We start from the raw sequence: 17451 nt of genomic DNA on the forward strand, positions 1-17451 counted from the left end.
GTGTTCGTATGAGTTAGCGGGTCATAAATATCCCAGCCTGCCTGACAGGTTCTCCAAATGTCCCAAACTTCCTGTTCCTCCCAGGTAAGTCCCGCCTCCACATACAAATGACGACATGTTACTGTGTAGCTGACGTCTTATGTGTTGTGAACAGTGTGCGCGTTGTTCTGTCACCATTCACTGAGGAGTTGACTGTGTCCAGATGACCCTTGACCTCTGTGTCCTCAGTAAGCCATTGCCCGTCTTTAATCGCTGCACGCCGCTGGATGTTTCATGTTATTCGAAGTTTGCGGAAGCCATGGTGACGTTCGTCAGTGATGACAACAGTCTGCACCGGCTGATCTCCAGTGTGGCCGCCAGTAAAGAGCTCATCATTGGACTGTGTTTCCTGGCTCTGGGTGAGCTTGTCGACCCTGACCCTGACCCTAACCCTGACCCTGACCCTAACCCTGACCCTAACCCTGACCCTGACCCTAACCCTGACCCTGACCCTAACCCTGACCCTAACCCTGACCCTGACCCTGACCCTAACCCTAACCCTAACCCTGACCCTGACCCTGACCCTGACCCTAACCCTGACCCTGACCCTAACCCTGACCCTAACCCTGACCCTGACCCTAACCCTGACCCTGACCCTGACCCTGACCCTAACCCTGATCCTAACCCTAAACTCCACCCCCTAACCCTAAACCCCACCCCTAACTCCACCCCTAACCATAAACCCACCCCTAACCACAAACCCCACATCTAACTCCACCCCAACCCTAAACCCCACCCTAACTCCGCCCCTAATCCCACCCCTAAACACAAACCCCACCCCCTTACCCCCACCCATAAACTCCACCTTTAACCCCACCCCCTAACCCTGAACCCCACCCCTTAACCCCACCCATAAACTCCACCCTTAACCCCAAACCCCACCCCCTAACCCTAAACCCCACCCCTTAACCCTAACCCCCACCCCCTAACCTCTAACCTTTCTGATCGGCTCCATCTGATTTGCTCGTGTTCCCCATTTCGTGGTGTTGTTGTACGATGGCTCGTCATGTCTTCACTCACCAATCCGATCGTCACGATGTTGCTCGCTAACGAGCCGCTGTATTGTCCTTCTCCCTGTGACCGGCTGAAGCACTCGAACACGGCGAGATGGAAGCTGATTCGCCAGTCAGTGAATTATTGGCAAAAAGGCTTCAGAACATTTTGTGATCCTCAGTAAACAATAAAGGTCCCACTCACGGGACTGAGCGGTCCCAAGCGTCCTGGGGCTGAAGCTTATCGTCCACTTATCTGCTCCTGTCCTGTCTCTCTGGCTCAGTCCTGTCCATGATCCTCATGATGATCATTCGTTACATCTCGGCCGTCCTCATCTGGATCCTCACCTCGTTGGTCGTCCTCGGATCCCTCGGTGAGATCATTTTCTCTTTGCTGCTGCCCAAAGTTGGTTCTGGACTCAGAGGTCACGCTTGTGCTTTGTCTCAGCGGGGACCAGCGTCCTGTGGTGGCTCTACATTGACCACCGCCTCTCTGGAAACGACACCCTCACTAAAACCAGAAAGGACCCACGGGAGGAGGCGGAGTTCCGCAGGGATGGCAAACAAACGTTGCTGGTCTACGCTGTTGCTGCCACCGTCTTCACGGTAGGAGAAGGTGCAGATCTTGTGCTGAGAGTTGGTTCCTGTTCCCGAACCAGATCCTTTGGTTCCAGGTGATCCTGCTGCTGCTGATGCTCTTCATGCGTAAACGGGTCGCTCTGACCATCGCTCTGTTCCATGTAGCAGGGAAGGTCTTCATCCACCTCCCCCTCCTCACTCTACAACCCTTTGTCACATTCCTTGCACTTCTGCTCTTTTGGATCTACTGGATCCTGGTGTTGCTCTTCCTCGGAACTACCGGTCAGTTTCCATTTGGCTCCAGTTGTTCAGGAATCAGCTAATTCTGGACTCACACCGACTAATGTTAACGGCCGCACCGATGGTTTAAACATCTAACTAAACACCCGTGTGTGGTTGTGCAGGTAACCCGGTCCAAAATGAGGAGACGGGTCTGACAGAGTTCAGACTGACGGGGCACCTGCGATACCTGACCTGGTACCATGCCGTTGGTCTGGTGTGGATCACCGAGTTCATCCTGGCCTGCCAGCAGATGACGGTGGCTGGAGCTGTGGTCACGTACTACTTCACAAGGTGAGTCCATGCTTGGTGCACACAGCGGCTTACCTTTCATCTTCCATGCTAATGCTAAGCTAGGCTAGCTGTCATTATAAACAACCCACATTCATGTGACATGATTTTCCTTCTTGTCGGCTAACTCAGAGGAGGGGGGAGCACACCCCTCAGAACCGGGACCAAAAATAACTTTTTGTTTCAGGGACAAGAATCGGCTCCCGGTCACCCCGATCCTGTCTTCAGTTCTGAGACTGGTCAGATACCACCTGGGAACCGTTGCTAAAGGTTCTTTCATCATCACGCTGGTGAAGATTCCTCGACTCATTCTCATGTACATCCACAACCAGCTGAAAGGAAAGGTAGCAACCAGCTACATGCTAACACACCAGAGTGTATGGTCAACACACCTATGTAACAGACTGCGCTACAGTTACTATGCAACATGCTATATTATCCTTTCCTCATGCTAACGCGCTATATTTTCCGTTCCTTGCGCTAACGTGCGTCACATGCATCGCTGCACCTTCCTGCTGTATTTCATGAAGAGCTTCAAATGTTCCCTAACCTGAACGATGGTGCGATGGTAACGGGGTGTCCGTGGTCACCCAGGCAACAGTGTCGACCTTCTGAGAGACGTTACAGACACCAAAGGGGTTTTCAAGGGTTGCTGGTTTAAGGTTGGAATGAGGAAGAACAGCAGCAGCTCGTCGGTGCCGTTGGTAAAACAGCGACCTCTAGTGGCCACGGGAGGAGACGCCGCGTCCATGTTTGAGCAGCGCTCACGTGTCAACAGTTGCTGTGTGTTGTGTTCACGTGTCAGGAGAACGCCTTTGCTCGCTGTTTGCTGAAGACATGCATCTGCTGCCTGTGGTGTTTGGAGAAGTGCCTCAACTATCTCAACCAGGTAATGAAGGTGTGATGAAGGTGTCCTCCTCCTCCTCACGTCCTGCTCCTCCTCTGACGGACTGTGCTCTTTACCCAGAATGCATACGCAGCCACCGCCATCAACAGCACCAGTTTCTGCACGTCTGCACGTGACGCCTTCGTCATCCTGGTGGAGAACGCTCTGCGTGTAGCAACCATCAACGCCGTGGGAGACTTCGTGCTGTTCCTGGGGAAGGTGAGGATGTGGGCGGGGCCTGCTGCAGAGCTGCGCCACACAGCAGACCTCTCACTCTGACGACTCTTTTGTGTCTGCTGCCTTCCGAAGATCCTGATCGTGACGTCGACGGCGTTCGCCGGCGTCATGCTTCTGAATTACCAGCGGGATTACGCCGAGTGGCTGCTGCCTCTCGCCATCGTGTGTCTCTTCTCCTTCTTGGTCGCTCACTGCTTCCTGTCCATCTTTGAGATCGTGGTGGACGTCCTCTTCCTGTGCTTTGCCATCGACACCAAGTACAACGACGGCACCCCGGGCAAAGAGTTCTTCATGGACAAAGCTCTGATGGTAAACCGCTCTGGGTTATTATTAGCCACGCCCACCTGCTTCCACCTGTGAAATCACTCAGCATCACGATGCCAGAAAGCGTCAGAATAAATGTGCTAATGCGACGTCTCCTCTGTGGCCCCGCCCCTTCAGGAGTTTGTAGAAAGCAGTCGGCGGTTGGAGCGAGCCGTGGAGCGTGGGCGGAGCCGTGTGAAGGAGGGCGCGTCCGTGGGGGCAGAGATGAAACCCATGGTGAGTGACAGTGGAGGGGGTGGAGCCCGGCGCAGGAGCGTGACGTCCCAGTCATCAGGGGCGGGGCTGCATGGGGGTGGAACTGGGTGGGAGGAGCTTCAGGAGTTCCAGGTGTACTACCTTCTGGTGGGAGTCCTGGTGGACTGGGCTCTGACGGAGCACAGCGGCTTTGTGCTGTGTCTCAGCGAGGACGTTGTCCTCTTCCTCTGCATCTTCCTGCCCACCTCCACCCTCTTCCTGTTTGTCCGCTTGCTCCACGTTTCCAACGCTGCGTCCTGCTGCACCAGCTCAGCGGCTGCCATTAACGCCTGCTAACACGCTCACAGACTGCATGCTAACGTGCTAGCTGATGTGAGCTCTGCATGCTGACTGGATACATGTGTCCGCACTGGCCTGCCCGTCATCATCTTCATCTTCATCTTCATCACGTGGAACTCTACTTCCTGCTCATGTTTTCTCCGTTTCTGCCTTTTCTCATCACCGCTGTGCTTTGAGGACCAGACGTTCTGCTTCTTTATGTTTCTAATATTCTTTTCCAGTCCAAATGAAGTCAGACTCCGCCCCTTCCTGTGGCCTTTCATTAAAGGTTGAAATGGTGTCAAATCTAGATGGAGGGGAATCTTTGTAAAGGTAACTCTCTACCACAGGAAGGGGCGGAGCAACCGGACCTTGGAGTGAAAGCGTGCGCGGGGTCTCGGTTCCTACCTTCCCTCTAAAGTTCAGACCGTGACACAAGTTTCATTTTGTTGAATGAATGTCCTCTTTTGTTAATTAAAATAGCTCATTTTCCTCTGCCATTAATAAAGTCATCCGTCTGTCTGTCTGTCTTTGTTTGGTGGGCGGGGCACTCCAATGTGTGGGTGTGGCTCTGACGTTGTATCATCTCATTATATTTGGAGAATATGATGTCAGCTCCCTACCCATGATGCTCTGCTCCTTCCTGTATGTGACTGTAACCATGGTGACTGGTCTGTTTTAGGCTCCTGGGAGTTCCGCTTGACCAGAATCAACTGATGGGACTTAAAGAGACATTCCAGAAGTTTATTTTTGGTGATGTGTAACATGTTTACTATGGTTTCACTCCAGGGATAACAATATTTTAATAACGTTAACGATGTAACGAAGCACTTTATCTGGACGCTGCAATTTTACTGGCTGATGCATCTTTTTTTGTAGTGATGTCGTTTTTAAATCAAATGATCACACTTCAGTTTTTATCTCTCAAATACCGTGTTAGATTGGGAGCGCTATGATGTCATCGGGGGGTGTCTGGAAGAGGGAGTATCCGATTGGTGGAGGGAGTATCCGATTGGTGGAGGGAGTATCCGATTGGTGGAGGGAGTATCCGATTGGTGGAGGGAGTATCCGATTGGTGGGCTACACGTCTGTCCGCTTGCTGATTATCACAGCCAGACTTCTGGAGAAACACCAGCACCGTGGTCACTATGGAAACGCCTGTTATGCACTGACAGCGGCCTCTTATATGATTGAGATGTGACGCTTGTAGCTGATTTTACGTTGGGGCGCACCTGCAAGGTAACAGTCATGTGACTAAACAAAGCTAACGCTAGCAGAGTTGAGCTGAGCTGCCGCGTGTCGACGTAGCTTGTAGCCACATTTACGGTCTGTGGTTGATTTTCCTGTAGTGCTGACATCATGATGTCCTAGCTCTTGGTTCATGATCTGCTAGTAGCTAAAGTTAGCATGCAATCAACTAATCAAAATTGGCTTCGTAATTTAACATGTAAAGATGATACAGGTGTGATAGCATTTAGCTGAAGAGTCGTCCCACTGTGAAAAAACAAGCTAGCACGTGTATGAAAACTAGTCATCAAGCAGGTCCCGATGGACTCACTGGTTTGGCCCAGTTGACTTGAGACCTAGGTGGGTTTGGATGTCCACGCGGCTCATCTGCAACGTTCTCGTCTCCATAAACCTTCTCCTGGAATCAACATCCTGCTTCAGACTTCCGTTTCCAGGAAGTGTTTCCAGTGGAGCTGCAGTGAAGAAGATGGTCAAAGATGAGAGCAATAACACAAACGCTACACACAAACCCGAGTCTTCCTGTTTACGTCTGGTGTTGCCATCTCAGATAGGAAGTGGACTGTTGCCATCACCTGTCGTCCTGGGCTGAGGGTCGGACGCCCACGGCCGTCGCCAGGGCAACGGCTGTTGCCGTCACCACCTTTGTTGCCTAATTTGTTGCCTCGGCGCTCTGGCTGAAGCCAAAACTGCAGACGTGTCTCAGAGAGTCCTGAAAGCCTCGTTAACCACGATCCTCAACGTGTGTCGGGCAGGTTGATCCATCTCAAGAGACGACGTTGCCAGAGGTCACTTGTTGATGTTCAGGCTGTTCCCATCATGCACCTGTGCACTCAGCTCCTCCTTGGAGCTCGTTACCATCTGAGTTCAAAGGTCTCTGAGAAGAAACATTAGCTTTGCCATTAGCAACTGGCAGGACGCTCAAAGCACGGCGACAAATTGCACTAAAAATAGAAAAGGCAATGCTAACGTCTGAATAACGTAGTTTTAGATTTTAGATGAAGTGTTTGTAGCTCACACATTAACACACGCGTTTCCTGTACAAACATCCTAGAGAGAAGATATTTCTGCTCATCTTCACACATTCAGTGTCACATGACTGCTGTTGCCAGGCAGATCAGGACCTGGAGCTTCAAGGATCAGAACAGAAATTCATCATAAAGTCCGTTTTAGCTGCAGACGTTACTAGAAAACCACACAAAGACAAAACAAAGTGGATCTTTGGACTCCTCACCGAGCTCTGGGCTTCAATATTTCCACTCAGATGTGGACACGCGTCAATATTTTAATTCCAACAAGAACGAACCTCCAGTTTTGGGGCTATTTAACATTTCTCCTGAGTTTTAATCGGTTTTTGCTGAGTCATGGTTCTCCGACTAAACGCGTTCAGAGTCCACCTGCTGAAGGCCGTCGGTCCCGTTAGGACCTGCCAGGATGGTTCCGAAGGTTCTGCTGAGTGGAGGTGACACGGCTGATGACATCATGGTTTCCTGCTTTTCCTCTGAGAATTGAAACGAAAACTTTTTCTCTAATAATTTGACACCTTCCAACTGACTGGAAACAGCGCCGGAGACCTTCGACAGCCAGTCAGCCCATCACGTGTTCAGACGGAACCAGGCCTTCAATCCTCAGCGGCGCTGACCGTCTGTCACAGCTTCCTGGTTTCTGCAGAGGAACCGAGACTCCAGAACCCGAGCAGAATTTCTCTAAAACACAGGAAGTAGGAAGCAGGCTAGCATCCGAGCTAACGTCCTCATCCTGCTGGTCCTCACCAGCTCCGGGGGTTCATTTCTTGCTATGGCTCCGGAACCAGTTTTCCCAGTTCCAAAACTGGGTGTGGATCCGGCGCCAGACGCACAGAAACCTTGCTGGTGCCGCCCGGCCGAGGACGGGTCAGCCGGGCGGCACCGGAGCCCCAGTGATGAAGACCGGGACCCCACCGGGGTCTGTGTAGGTCTGGTTCAGACCAGAACTTTGCATGTCCATGTTTTGTGCTTCAGAAACACTGCACGTGCACGTGCACGTGCGTGCAGGAGAATAAACAGCCGTTACACTCACAGGACTAAACTGTTGGCTAACAGGTCAGATGGTCGCCATGGAGACGACACGAGAATTCCCGCTGGTGCGATGTGATGTTTTCTCTTTGTAACATGAAAGAATCTCTTTGCTTCTGGGTTGACTTTTATATTTATCATTTCTTATGTATATTTGTTTTTTAAGAAAAGTAATAAAATGTAATCGAGATTTGTCTGTTGCTTCCGTTTATTCAGATAAAACACGGGATCAACTTTACTAACTAACTTAGACGTCTGATGTTATTAATGATGATGATGATATTAATGAGCAGTGTGATAATTAATTCAAACGTCACTGTTGTCTGCAGTATCTCTGCTCACCACAGGGGGCGGTAAAGTGCTGCAACAGCGCCCCCTGCTGGCCTCGAGCAGAAACTGACTTCTCGTGGTGAAAAGTTCCTCTACCTTTAAAAAGAGAACCTTCCCCCACACTAATGACCAGTCAACAGTTGGTTTCCAAGGTAACAATTTTAACTTCACTGCCTAAAACTACTTTTCCTTTAAATTCTAGAACAGGGGTCGGCAACCCAAAATGTTGAAAGAGCCATATTGGACCAAAAAAACAAGAAACAAATCTGTCTGGAGCCGCAAAATTTTTAAAAAAAAAGCCTTATAATGAAGGCAACACAGGCGGTAAGTGTCTATATTAGCTGTATTAGCCTACTTTCCAAATGGTAAGTAGGCCACAAATACATAATGAGCATTCATGATTGTAGCTACAACGGTCCAATGAAATAATGGCCACGCATCATACAGATGTCTTTTGAAAAGAACCCTACAAGTGACCTATCAAAGGAAACATACATAAAGAACAATACATTTTTAAGCCATTTCAACAATAACGAATTGAGACATTAAATGAAATTATGACCATTTTGAAAATGTAAAATAAATATTGACTGAATTTTTCAATTAACATGTCTCTCAGACAGTTACAATGATGAAATGTTTATTTTCCTGCCGCGCATCCTGGAGAGAATGACGCCCCATGTGACCACTCTGCTGTACGATGGTGCTTTAAGTTTAACTTCCATTATCGTGGGATGTTGAAAACTTTAAGAATGTTTGTCACGTTTTTCTCCTATAAAAATTATATTAAAACAATTTCCATTTTCATATTTTTGAAAAAGCTCCAGGGAGCCACTAGGGCGGCGCCAAAGAGCCGCATGCGGCTCCAGAGCCGCGGGTTGCCGACCCCTGCCCTAGGGGAATTGTGCAACAAAATGAACACATAATGACCATAATAAAAGAAAAAAAGAAAAAAAAACATTCCATGTTTTTTTGTCATGGCCATCGGGAGCCACTATAAGGAGGCTGAAGAGCCGCATGCGGCTCCAGAGCCGCAGGTTGCCTACCCCTGTTCTAGAAGAATAAAAAGGACGGTAATGATGCATTCACTGTCCCTGGGAACACGGAGCGTCCAACAAATGCACCGCTCACAGCTCGCCATCGTCCTCGCTCGCCACAGTGTCCAAATCTTTGTCCTTCCGCTCAGCACGTTCCTTCACGAGCGCCTCCTGCTGCCGCTGCAGCTGCTGTAGCTCCGCCCTCAGGTGTTCCAGGTGGAGCGCTCGGCGGCTCCTCAGCACGCGGCGAGGAAACGGGTTCATCACGCTAAAGGCGATGTTGCTCAGCTTCCTACAAGAAGATCAGAGTGAGGCTACCAGAAACATCTGCAGTCAACTATCACTTATAGTCCTCATGGGTCCATCACACGGCCGTCACATGACACAGGAAGGGGAAAGGTCACATGACAGCAGCTGGCAGGCAGCAGCCTCACGAACCTCCTGGGCCCATATTCACAGAAGCTCTTAAGATGCTCCTCAGGTGGTAAACTGTGAAGAGGGGTTAGGGGAAGACTTTTGGGAAGCCTCAGAGAATCTTAGAGACGAGAGGAAGGAGAGACGTTCTCCATGTAGTTACAGTGCTGTCGGCCTGATGTTCATGATGGTGGTCGCCAATGAGCCTCAAAGATTCTAGAACATGCACATAACATCCAGGTTAGCCATGTGAGCAGCCGTAGCATAAATGTAGCCTACAGGTGGCTCAGGATGGCAGCAGGTGCCAGATCTTCTCTCTTCTGGTAGATCTTCTCTCTTCTGGTAGTAGATCTTCTCTCTTCTGGTAGATCTTCTCTCTTCTCTTAGATCTTCTCTCTTCCATCTCCTCTTGGCTCACAGCTGCTCTCAGAAACCTCCTGCTGAGACTCCTGGTTGGGAACGTTTAGGCTACATTAGGAGCTCTGAGAGGACTCTGAGAACCTTCGTCAATATGGACCCTGGACTGTAGGAACAACTGACGAAGGAAGTCATTCAGGTGGGCTGAAGGGGCCGATCTTCATCTGAAGTTTTTCTGGTTTTGTCCGTTTGAAAGGTAATATTGGAGTAAATGAGATGCGAGAACATGGTCTTCTGCATCAATGATCACCCCGATAGATGAGATGTCAGGTGTGCTCACCTGGTGTCAGTGATGGTCTTGGTGAAGATGCGTAGATACTGGTAGATTTCAACACTGTCGTGGATCTTCAGGACATCCTCTTCTCTGTACTTGAAGAGAGCCAGGACGTACCTGAAGATCACCTGCACAGGTAACACAAAGCGAACTGGAGACAGAACCTTGTGAAGCGTGAAAGGTCACGCATCACTTCCTGTCGGCATGTCCCTTCACCTTGGTGCCTTCGTAGAGGAAGGCGTCCCACAGCGGCAGCAGGATGTCGCTGGGCAGACTCTCCACAAACACCACCAGGAACCAGTTGAAGGTGATGAGGGACACGTCAACGCTGAGACTCTCAAAGTGAGCTGATAATCGAGGGAGCTTCTCCGAGAGGAAGTCCTTCAGCACACGCTGGTCAGCCTGAATGTGAGGTCACATGGCACCGTCTGAACAGGTAGTAGTGATGACACAGGTCATGTGGCCTGAACAGGGTTCGGCTTCCCCACCTGAGAGGCCAGCAGGTCCTTGGTGTAGTAGTCCTGAGGCATGATGGTCTCCACAATGGCCACCAGACACCAGAAGGCGTCTTCTTCACTCTGAAGTACCAGCAGAGCAACGGCTGCTAACCTGAGCGGCAGGTGAGCACTGGTCACGTGACAGGTCACAGGTCACAGGTCACAGGTCAGCAGCAAAAGCCGATGTGTGAGGAGCACCTGTTGAGGCCCTGGCAGTAGCCAATCTCAGGGTTTCGCCAAGAAAAGGCCAATAAGATGCGACGCAGCTGCTGCAGGGCGGCGCTGGACGGGGAGCAGAAGAGCCGGTTGGTTGTGAGGGTGCGGGGGAGGTCCAGCTCAATCTGCCTGGAGGCGGGGTGAGGAGACGTCTGGCTCTTTGCACACAACTGAAGGGTAGGAGAGCGTGACAGGACAGGTGTGAGGACACAAAGACATGTGAGAAGACCCGTGAGAAGACGCTGCTGCAGCAGAGACTCTGGGACCACCAGGGTCACCAGGGTCAAACGGCCGCCGCAGGAGGGAGGAGCCGGGACGGCGAGGGGCATCAGTGTGGAGCAGCCGCAAGAGTGGAGGGACACTGGACGGTCTAAGGACTTAGGGACACAGAGGAGACAGCAGCAACAGGACGGCTGGGGGACACCCCTGGGACGGGGACGCCCCTGGGACGGGGACGCCCCTGGGACGGGGACGCCAACTGTGCCCAGATTCTGCTGACACTAATGTAGCCTGGAGGCTAACGCCGATCCTCCGTCCAACTGCTCTGCGTCCACGTTTGCTCGGATCCTTCTGTCGTATCGGAACATCAGAGCAGGTAAATTAGCCGTTAGCCTTTAGCCGTTAGCCTTTAGCCGTTAGCCTTTAATTAAAGGTGATTTAACCCAAAGTGTGACACAAAACCAAAAACAGGGTTAAGACCCCAGAGATAACAGAGCAACAGACTTACAAGCAAGGACACAACATCTACTGGAGGACACGGGTCAGGGGGAGGATTGGCCCCCCAACCCCAACCTGAGGAAGACCACGAGGCACAAGGCAGAGGACAGGGAGGGAGGACCCGCAGGAGGATCACGAAGACCACCACGGAGGACAGACACAACAAGGAAAATGACAAAGACAAATGAGGACGACTACAGAGACAATGAGGAGGACGACGAAGACAAGGAGGACAATGAGGACGAAGAAGACAAGGAGGAGGACGAAGAAGACAAGGAGGACAATGAGGATGAAGAAGACAAGGAGGACGACGGGGAGGACGAGCAGTAGGATGGAACCAAAGGAAACCAACCCCCACATCAGTCTAGAGATGCGGGTGGAGTCCAGATGCTGAGCAGAAGGAGCAGGAAGGAAGAGGGACAACAGATCTTGTTGGACAGCTACAGTGCATGTTGGGTCATGGATTGATGGCGGCCTACAGAACCTGCTGGTAGCACTCCGGGTCATGTTCTCTGATGCTTCTGGTTCTGACACGCACCATCCAGCTCCACAGCCGGTGTCGGTACTCCTGAGGGACTCCGGCTCTCAACAAACCTTTGAGCTCCTGCGATGCAGTCAGGTGGTCGTCGGACCTGCCGGTGAGGTACTGAGCCCAGCGGTCCAGCAGGGGGCGCTCCACGCCTTCCTGCAGGGAGGAGCCAGAGTCCAGAGGCGCTCGGCATGGTGCCATTGCTGAAGTTCCCCGGGGGACGTTCTCACCTGCTGCAGCAGGTTGTGTGAGCGGATCTCCAGTGCCTGGATTTTGGCCAGCAGCTTCAGGTCCTCCACCTCATAGTCCGAGAAGATTTTGAAGCCGTAATCATCGTAATCACTAAAGACACAAGGCGTGGCTCTTAGACCCGTGTCAGCAGCTTCTTCTGCCCCATCGCCCTGCAGTACCTGGTCACCTGCTGCCGAGCAACGCTCTTCATCTCCCTTTTCAGAGCGTCCTCCACCAACTTCTGAACAGCTTCTTGTTGAGCTGCATCCAGGGTTTTGGTGTCCTGCAGCTGCCGCAGAACGTCCAGGTAACTGCTCTCCGTCTGGCAGATACGGGCCTCCAGGTAGGAGGTCTTCGACCAGCAGAGGCAAAAGAGCATGTCAACATCTCACAGTGCGACAGGTCCACGTGGACTCACCTTCATCATCAGACTCCTCTCCTGCTCTGAGCTGGTTCTCCACAGTCTGGTCAGCTGGTAGATCTCAGAGTTTAGAAACTTGTTCTGGGTTTTATGAGCCTCGATATCGTCCTGATGATCGAGATGAAAATGTGATGGTGAGATCAAATCCACCGATCCAAACACATGAGCACAGAGTGGAGGTTCACCTGGAGGTTCTCCATCTGCTGCTGAAGCTGTTTGAAGGTCTGTTGGCGTGAAGGGTTGGACGATGCAGCGAGCTGCTGCTCAACCATCCAGGTGGTCACCTGGTTGGACAAGTTTATAATCACCTGTTTGGGAAAGGTCACATGATCTCAAGTCCACTGATGGGAAAGATCTTAAAGTAGGATCGATCTGTTTCATGACTTCAACGTTGTTAACCCCCCCGACTCGGTCCTCACCTCCTGCTTGGCAGCATTCTTCTCCATCAGTATCTTGATCTGCTCCTCCAGCTCCTCCACTTGTGTGCTCCTCTGAGCCAAACGTCTCCTCAGGGACTCAGCCTCCACCTTGGCCTCCTCCAGCTGCTCCTGCAGTCTGGCTGCCTGCCGCTCGCGATGCCGCAGGACCTCCAGACGCTCCTGCTCACCTTTCTCTGCCAAAAACTGGGCACAGGATCTCTTCTCCAGCTGAGATGCCTCCAAAGCTTTGTGGAGGATCCAAACCATCTCCTGCACATTTGCACATGACAGGAACAGGAACAAGGAACCTGATCAGTAACGGAGTAAAGGACTTCTCTGTCCTGGTGCTTTTCACCTTCTGAGCTTTGACTTCTTCAGCGAGCATCTGTTTGTCCTGCTGGAGGCGCCACATCTGCTGCGAGGACAGGGCGTCCCCGCTAAAGACCTGCTGCGAGGACAGGGCGTCCCCGCTCAGGACCTGCTGCGAGGACAGGGCGTCCCCGCTCAGGACCTGCTGCGAGGACAGGGCGTCCCCGCTCAAGACCTGCTGCGAGGACAGGGCGTCCCCGCTCAGGACCTGCTGCGAGGACAGGGCGTCCCCGCCCAGGACCTGCTGCGAGGACAGGGCGTCCCCGCTCAAGACCTGCTGCGAGGACAGGGCGTCCCCGCTCAGGACCTGCTGCGAGGACAGGGCGTCCCCGCCCAGGACCTGCTGCGAGGACAGGGCGTCCCCGCTCAGGACCTGCTGCGAGGACAGGGCGTCCCCGCTCAGGACCTGCTGCGAGGACAGGGCGTCCCCGCTCAAGACCTGCTGCGAGGACAGGGCGTCCCCGCTCAAGTCCTGCTGCGAGGACGAGCCACCAGTCTTTTTCATGTTCCAGCTGTTGAAGAAAGATGAGGATTCTCTGGTCTCCACTGGAGACTCTTGAGATGGAGGCTCAGCCAGGAGGGTGGGAGGAGGCTTCAAGGGCTCAGGAGGAGTCCTGAGTCCTGAGGAGACACCAGATCACCTGCTTCAGCTTCTCCTACTCTTGGACAGGTGTCCCCCCCAGGCTGGGCTTTAACCCACCGACCCTCCATGACCAAATAAATAGGGTTAGGGTCAGGGTCAGGGTTAGGGTTAGGGTTAGGGTCAGGGTTAGGGTTAGGGTTAGGGTCAGGGTCAGGGTTAGGGTTAGGGTCAGGGTCAGGGTTAGGGTTGGGGTTGGGGTTGGGGTTGGGGTTAGGGTTAGGGTCAGGGTCAGGGTCAGGGTCAGGGTTAGGGTCGGGGTTAGGGTCAGGGTTAGGGTTAGGGTCAGGGTTGGGGTTGGGGTTGGGGTTAGGGTTAGGGTCGGGGTTAGGGTCAGGGTCAGGGTTGGGGTCAGGGTCAGGGTCGGGGTCAGGGTCAGGGTTCTCCTGCTCACTCCCCACGTGTACCTACCTGTGGTGTTGCTGGGGTCCATCGGCGCCTCCACGTAGAACACGCTCTGGCTCCATTCCCGAGACGCCCTCTTGCGCAGACTGTGGACCGAGTTCCTAAATACGAAAAGTCATGTGATCAAAAGAAAAACGAGTGTGGCTTTAGATTCCAGGCGACTCACTGGATCTCGATTAGCGGATGTTTTAGTGACATGTTAGCGAGCGGAGTTCTGAGGGACAGGACATTAGCCGCCTCTTCACCCACCAGACCCACTGGGCTCTTCAGCAGAGGCAGGAAGTTGGCTGCGTAAACAGGAAGTGGACATCAAATACCAGCCCAACAGTTAGCGGTTTATATTTAGTGTCATCATTTTGTAGTTCTGAATCATTCTGAATAAACTCTCAGAGTCGAGGAACCTTTGCTAACCTGCAGTTCAGAGTTTACCACTTGAACCAGTAAATGAAACCAGTTTAACCCATGAAGCACCAGAGAATCCCTCGGCTCTTCTGGGGAGGGTTCAGACTGGTCCTCACCTGCAGGGTCGCTGTCTGGACAGTGAGGACCGATGGCCGGCCGTCTGTGGCACCAGCGTTTCATCTGGAGCTGCTGCAGCCAGTAGAGCATCAGCTCCTGGGTTACAGCCTGTGGGCAGGGCCAGTCCATACCTTACTTTTGTTAGTGCTTACTACCAGGGTTAAACCGCTGTCAGGACCTTTACCTTGAGGACGAAGGTGCGTTCAGGTGTCTTGATGTGGAAGGTGCCCGTCTCAGCCTTCAGAGGGTAGGTGAAGGTAGCGCTGCTGAGCTCAATCCGACCCAGTGGCGTCACATCCTGCGGCGTCCTGTAGTAGAACAGCTGGTTCTTTTGTTCTTCATATGTGAACCAGCGCAGCTTCCAGGCCTTCAGTGGACCCCCCTGCTTCAGCAGAAAGCCACACAGTTTGGGCTCAGCTGTCGAACCCAGAGCTGAAGGTGCCTCTGCCGGGGCGAACTCCTCCGCAGAGGCCTCGGACAGCGGTGCCACAAAAGCTGCTTCAGGCAGACGAACCTCTGAAGAAACCACGGACGACAGGTTCTTCTGATCCGTAGGTTGTTGGTTCTTCAGATGGATCGGGTCAAGGTCACCTGAGTGCCACCTAGGTTGGTTGACTCTGAGCTTCTTTGATGGAAGATCGTCCAGTCTCTGATACTTTTGAAATTCATCACAGGTTTGCTCATGTTTTGTGTAAAACGGACCCGCTGGATCTTCTTGATGAGGTTTGGAGACAGAACTTTCTCCTATATTAGCTTGAATTGTTAACGGTGAATCTTTCCAGTTTTTCTCTGCAGGAAGTTGATCTTGGCCACTTTGATCTGGACCAGCTAGATATTTTTCTGGTTTCGTTTGGTCGTCCTTAAAATATTCCTGCTGCTCTGACAGGAAGAGTTTCTCTGGAGGTTTCAGACAATTTGGTTTGGCTGAAGAATCTAGTCTCTGATTACTGTTGATGGCACCAGATGGATCCGTTCCTTCAGCTGGACCCTCTCGGGTCGTTGTGGGACATTGTTGGTTCTCTGTAGAACCCTGTTGGCTCTCTGTAGAACCTTGTTGGGTCTCTGTAGAACCCTGTTGGCTCTCTGTAGAGCCTTGTTGGGTCTCTGTAGAACCTTGTTGGTTCTCTGTAGAACCCTGTTGGCTCTCTGTAGAACCTTGGTGGGTCTCTGTAGAACCCTGTTGGCTCTCTGTAGAACCTTGTTGGGTCTCTGTAGAATCCTGCTTGGTCCCTGTGGGACTTTGGGTCTCTGAAGAACCTTCTTGGGTCTCTGAAGAACCTTCTTGGGTCTCTGAAGAACCTTCTTGGGTCTCTGTAGAACCCTGCTGGGTCTCTGTAGAACCCTGTTGGGTCTCTGTAGACTCCTGTTGGATCTCTGTAGAACCCTGCTGGGTCTCTGTAGAACCCTGCTGGATCTCTGCAGAACCCTGCTGGGTCTCTGTAGAACCCTGCTGGATCTCTGTAGAACCCTGCTGGGTCTCTGTAGAACCCTGCTGGGTCTCTGTAGAACTCCGGGATCCAAACATCTTGACCCACTCTACTCGGCTCGCTGCCCCTCTAAGGAATGAAGAGCTCTCTCCTTGTTGTCGACAGGACGAGGCAGCACTGGCACTTCCTGTTAAGTAAAATTCGTTTTTGACGACTTTTTGTTGAGAATTTTACAACAATGGCATTCTAACTTACCAGAATTACTATTTTCATATAATTGGGTTTTTATGAGATAATGTCACGACTGCGTGCGTGTACATTAACGTGCCAACGCGGTTTTAGAGTTGTGTAGGTTTTGACTCACCTGTACCGACATGTTCCCGAGAACACCTGAACATCCTGAAGGGGTGTGGCCTCCACGCCACTCGGTGGCTGTAAAAACTATTTTACAAAATAAAAGCTCATGCATCGCCATTCATTCCTTCTTCCTCAGGATATCTTTGCTCCTTTATTCTGGTTCTCCTCCCCGGCTCTGTCGTCCTCGCGACCAGTCAAGTCACCGTCAGAAACACACAACTTCCGATTTTTATATTTCCAAATAAGAGTCGTTTGGTCTTTATTCACACTTAATCGGTCTCAGAGGAATCAACAAACTCGTTAAATCAAAAACACCAGCTGAAAGAGTTACAATGTCTGTAGGAACAAGATCAATAATTTTATAAAACAGATTGGATAAAGTAGTGCCACGTTTCTGTTTTATTTTGTGAAATAAAAGAGGAAAAAAGTCCACACAATGCCAGAACACGTTTTCTCAACATTCCTTGAAAACAGGAAGCTCCTGTAGTCGCAACCGGAAGTTCACTTGTTCACCTTCCCAACATGATCTGCGTCGCAGGTGCCTCCAGCTGGTTCTTGTGTGTTCTTATTTATAACCCAGAAACAGTTTGATGGTTTTTTAATTTGGATGAAATTTTAAAATCTTGTTTTTATCTGCACGTATCTGCCCTTTTAATGATCTTCTGAGCAGCTCCGAAGCGGTCGCTGACCAGTGCCACGAGTTCCTCTCCCTCTCTCACCATCAATACCAAACGTGGACTTCAAAGCTCTCTAATATGATATACCAGTTCATTTCAGGGCCCTCTGTGAGCAT

General features: G+C 51.5%; 2 protein-coding genes across 11 annotated transcripts in view; one reads left to right on the forward strand and one right to left on the reverse strand.

Moving 5' to 3' along the window:
* The window catches only part of LOC101064364 (choline transporter-like protein 1), a 12735-nt gene extending 5106 nt beyond the window's left edge, over nt 1-7629 (forward strand). For both annotated transcript variants that reach the window (XM_029832165.1, XM_029832166.1), the window contains exons 5-16: nt 1-84; nt 229-398; nt 1316-1405; nt 1480-1637; nt 1706-1892; nt 2015-2183; nt 2368-2524; nt 2986-3069; nt 3148-3285; nt 3376-3612; nt 3745-3843; nt 4823-7629. The exon at nt 1-84 is cut by the window's left edge and continues 10 nt beyond it. In XM_029832165.1, coding sequence (XP_029688025.1) covers nt 1-84; nt 229-398; nt 1316-1405; nt 1480-1637; nt 1706-1892; nt 2015-2183; nt 2368-2524; nt 2986-3069; nt 3148-3285; nt 3376-3612; nt 3745-3843; nt 4823-4843 — 1594 coding nt within the window. In that variant the 3' untranslated portion in view covers nt 4844-7629. The remainder of the gene's footprint in view (nt 85-228; nt 399-1315; nt 1406-1479; nt 1638-1705; nt 1893-2014; nt 2184-2367; nt 2525-2985; nt 3070-3147; nt 3286-3375; nt 3613-3744; nt 3844-4822) is intronic.
* Nucleotides 7630-16859, reverse strand: LOC101075060 (TBC1 domain family member 2A). Of its 9 annotated transcripts, none has more exons than XM_029832160.1 (19): nt 16666-16859; nt 15059-16488; nt 14874-14982; nt 14522-14642; nt 14362-14456; nt 13420-13931; nt 13297-13353; nt 12942-13211; nt 12708-12830; nt 12520-12630; nt 12281-12453; nt 12101-12212; nt 11826-12026; nt 10607-10794; nt 10400-10520; nt 10128-10313; nt 9918-10039; nt 8829-9098; nt 7630-7973 (listed from the first exon to the last, which is right to left on the reverse strand). In XM_029832160.1, exons 1-18 carry the CDS (start codon nt 16697-16699, stop codon nt 8897-8899), a joined length of 4167 nt encoding a protein of 1388 aa, XP_029688020.1. In that variant the 5' UTR covers nt 16700-16859; the 3' UTR covers nt 7630-7973; nt 8829-8896. The 9 variants fall into 9 exon arrangements, with proteins under 9 accessions (XP_029688020.1, XP_029688017.1, XP_029688018.1 ...); XM_029832157.1 differs by having other exon boundaries at nt 13297-13386; XM_029832158.1 differs by having other exon boundaries at nt 13387-13931.
* Between the last annotated feature and the right edge of the window lie 592 nt (nt 16860-17451).

This window comes from Takifugu rubripes, unplaced genomic scaffold (genome assembly GCF_901000725.2).
Source record: "Takifugu rubripes unplaced genomic scaffold, fTakRub1.2, whole genome shotgun sequence".
Taxonomy (NCBI): Eukaryota; Metazoa; Chordata; class Actinopteri; order Tetraodontiformes; family Tetraodontidae; genus Takifugu; species Takifugu rubripes.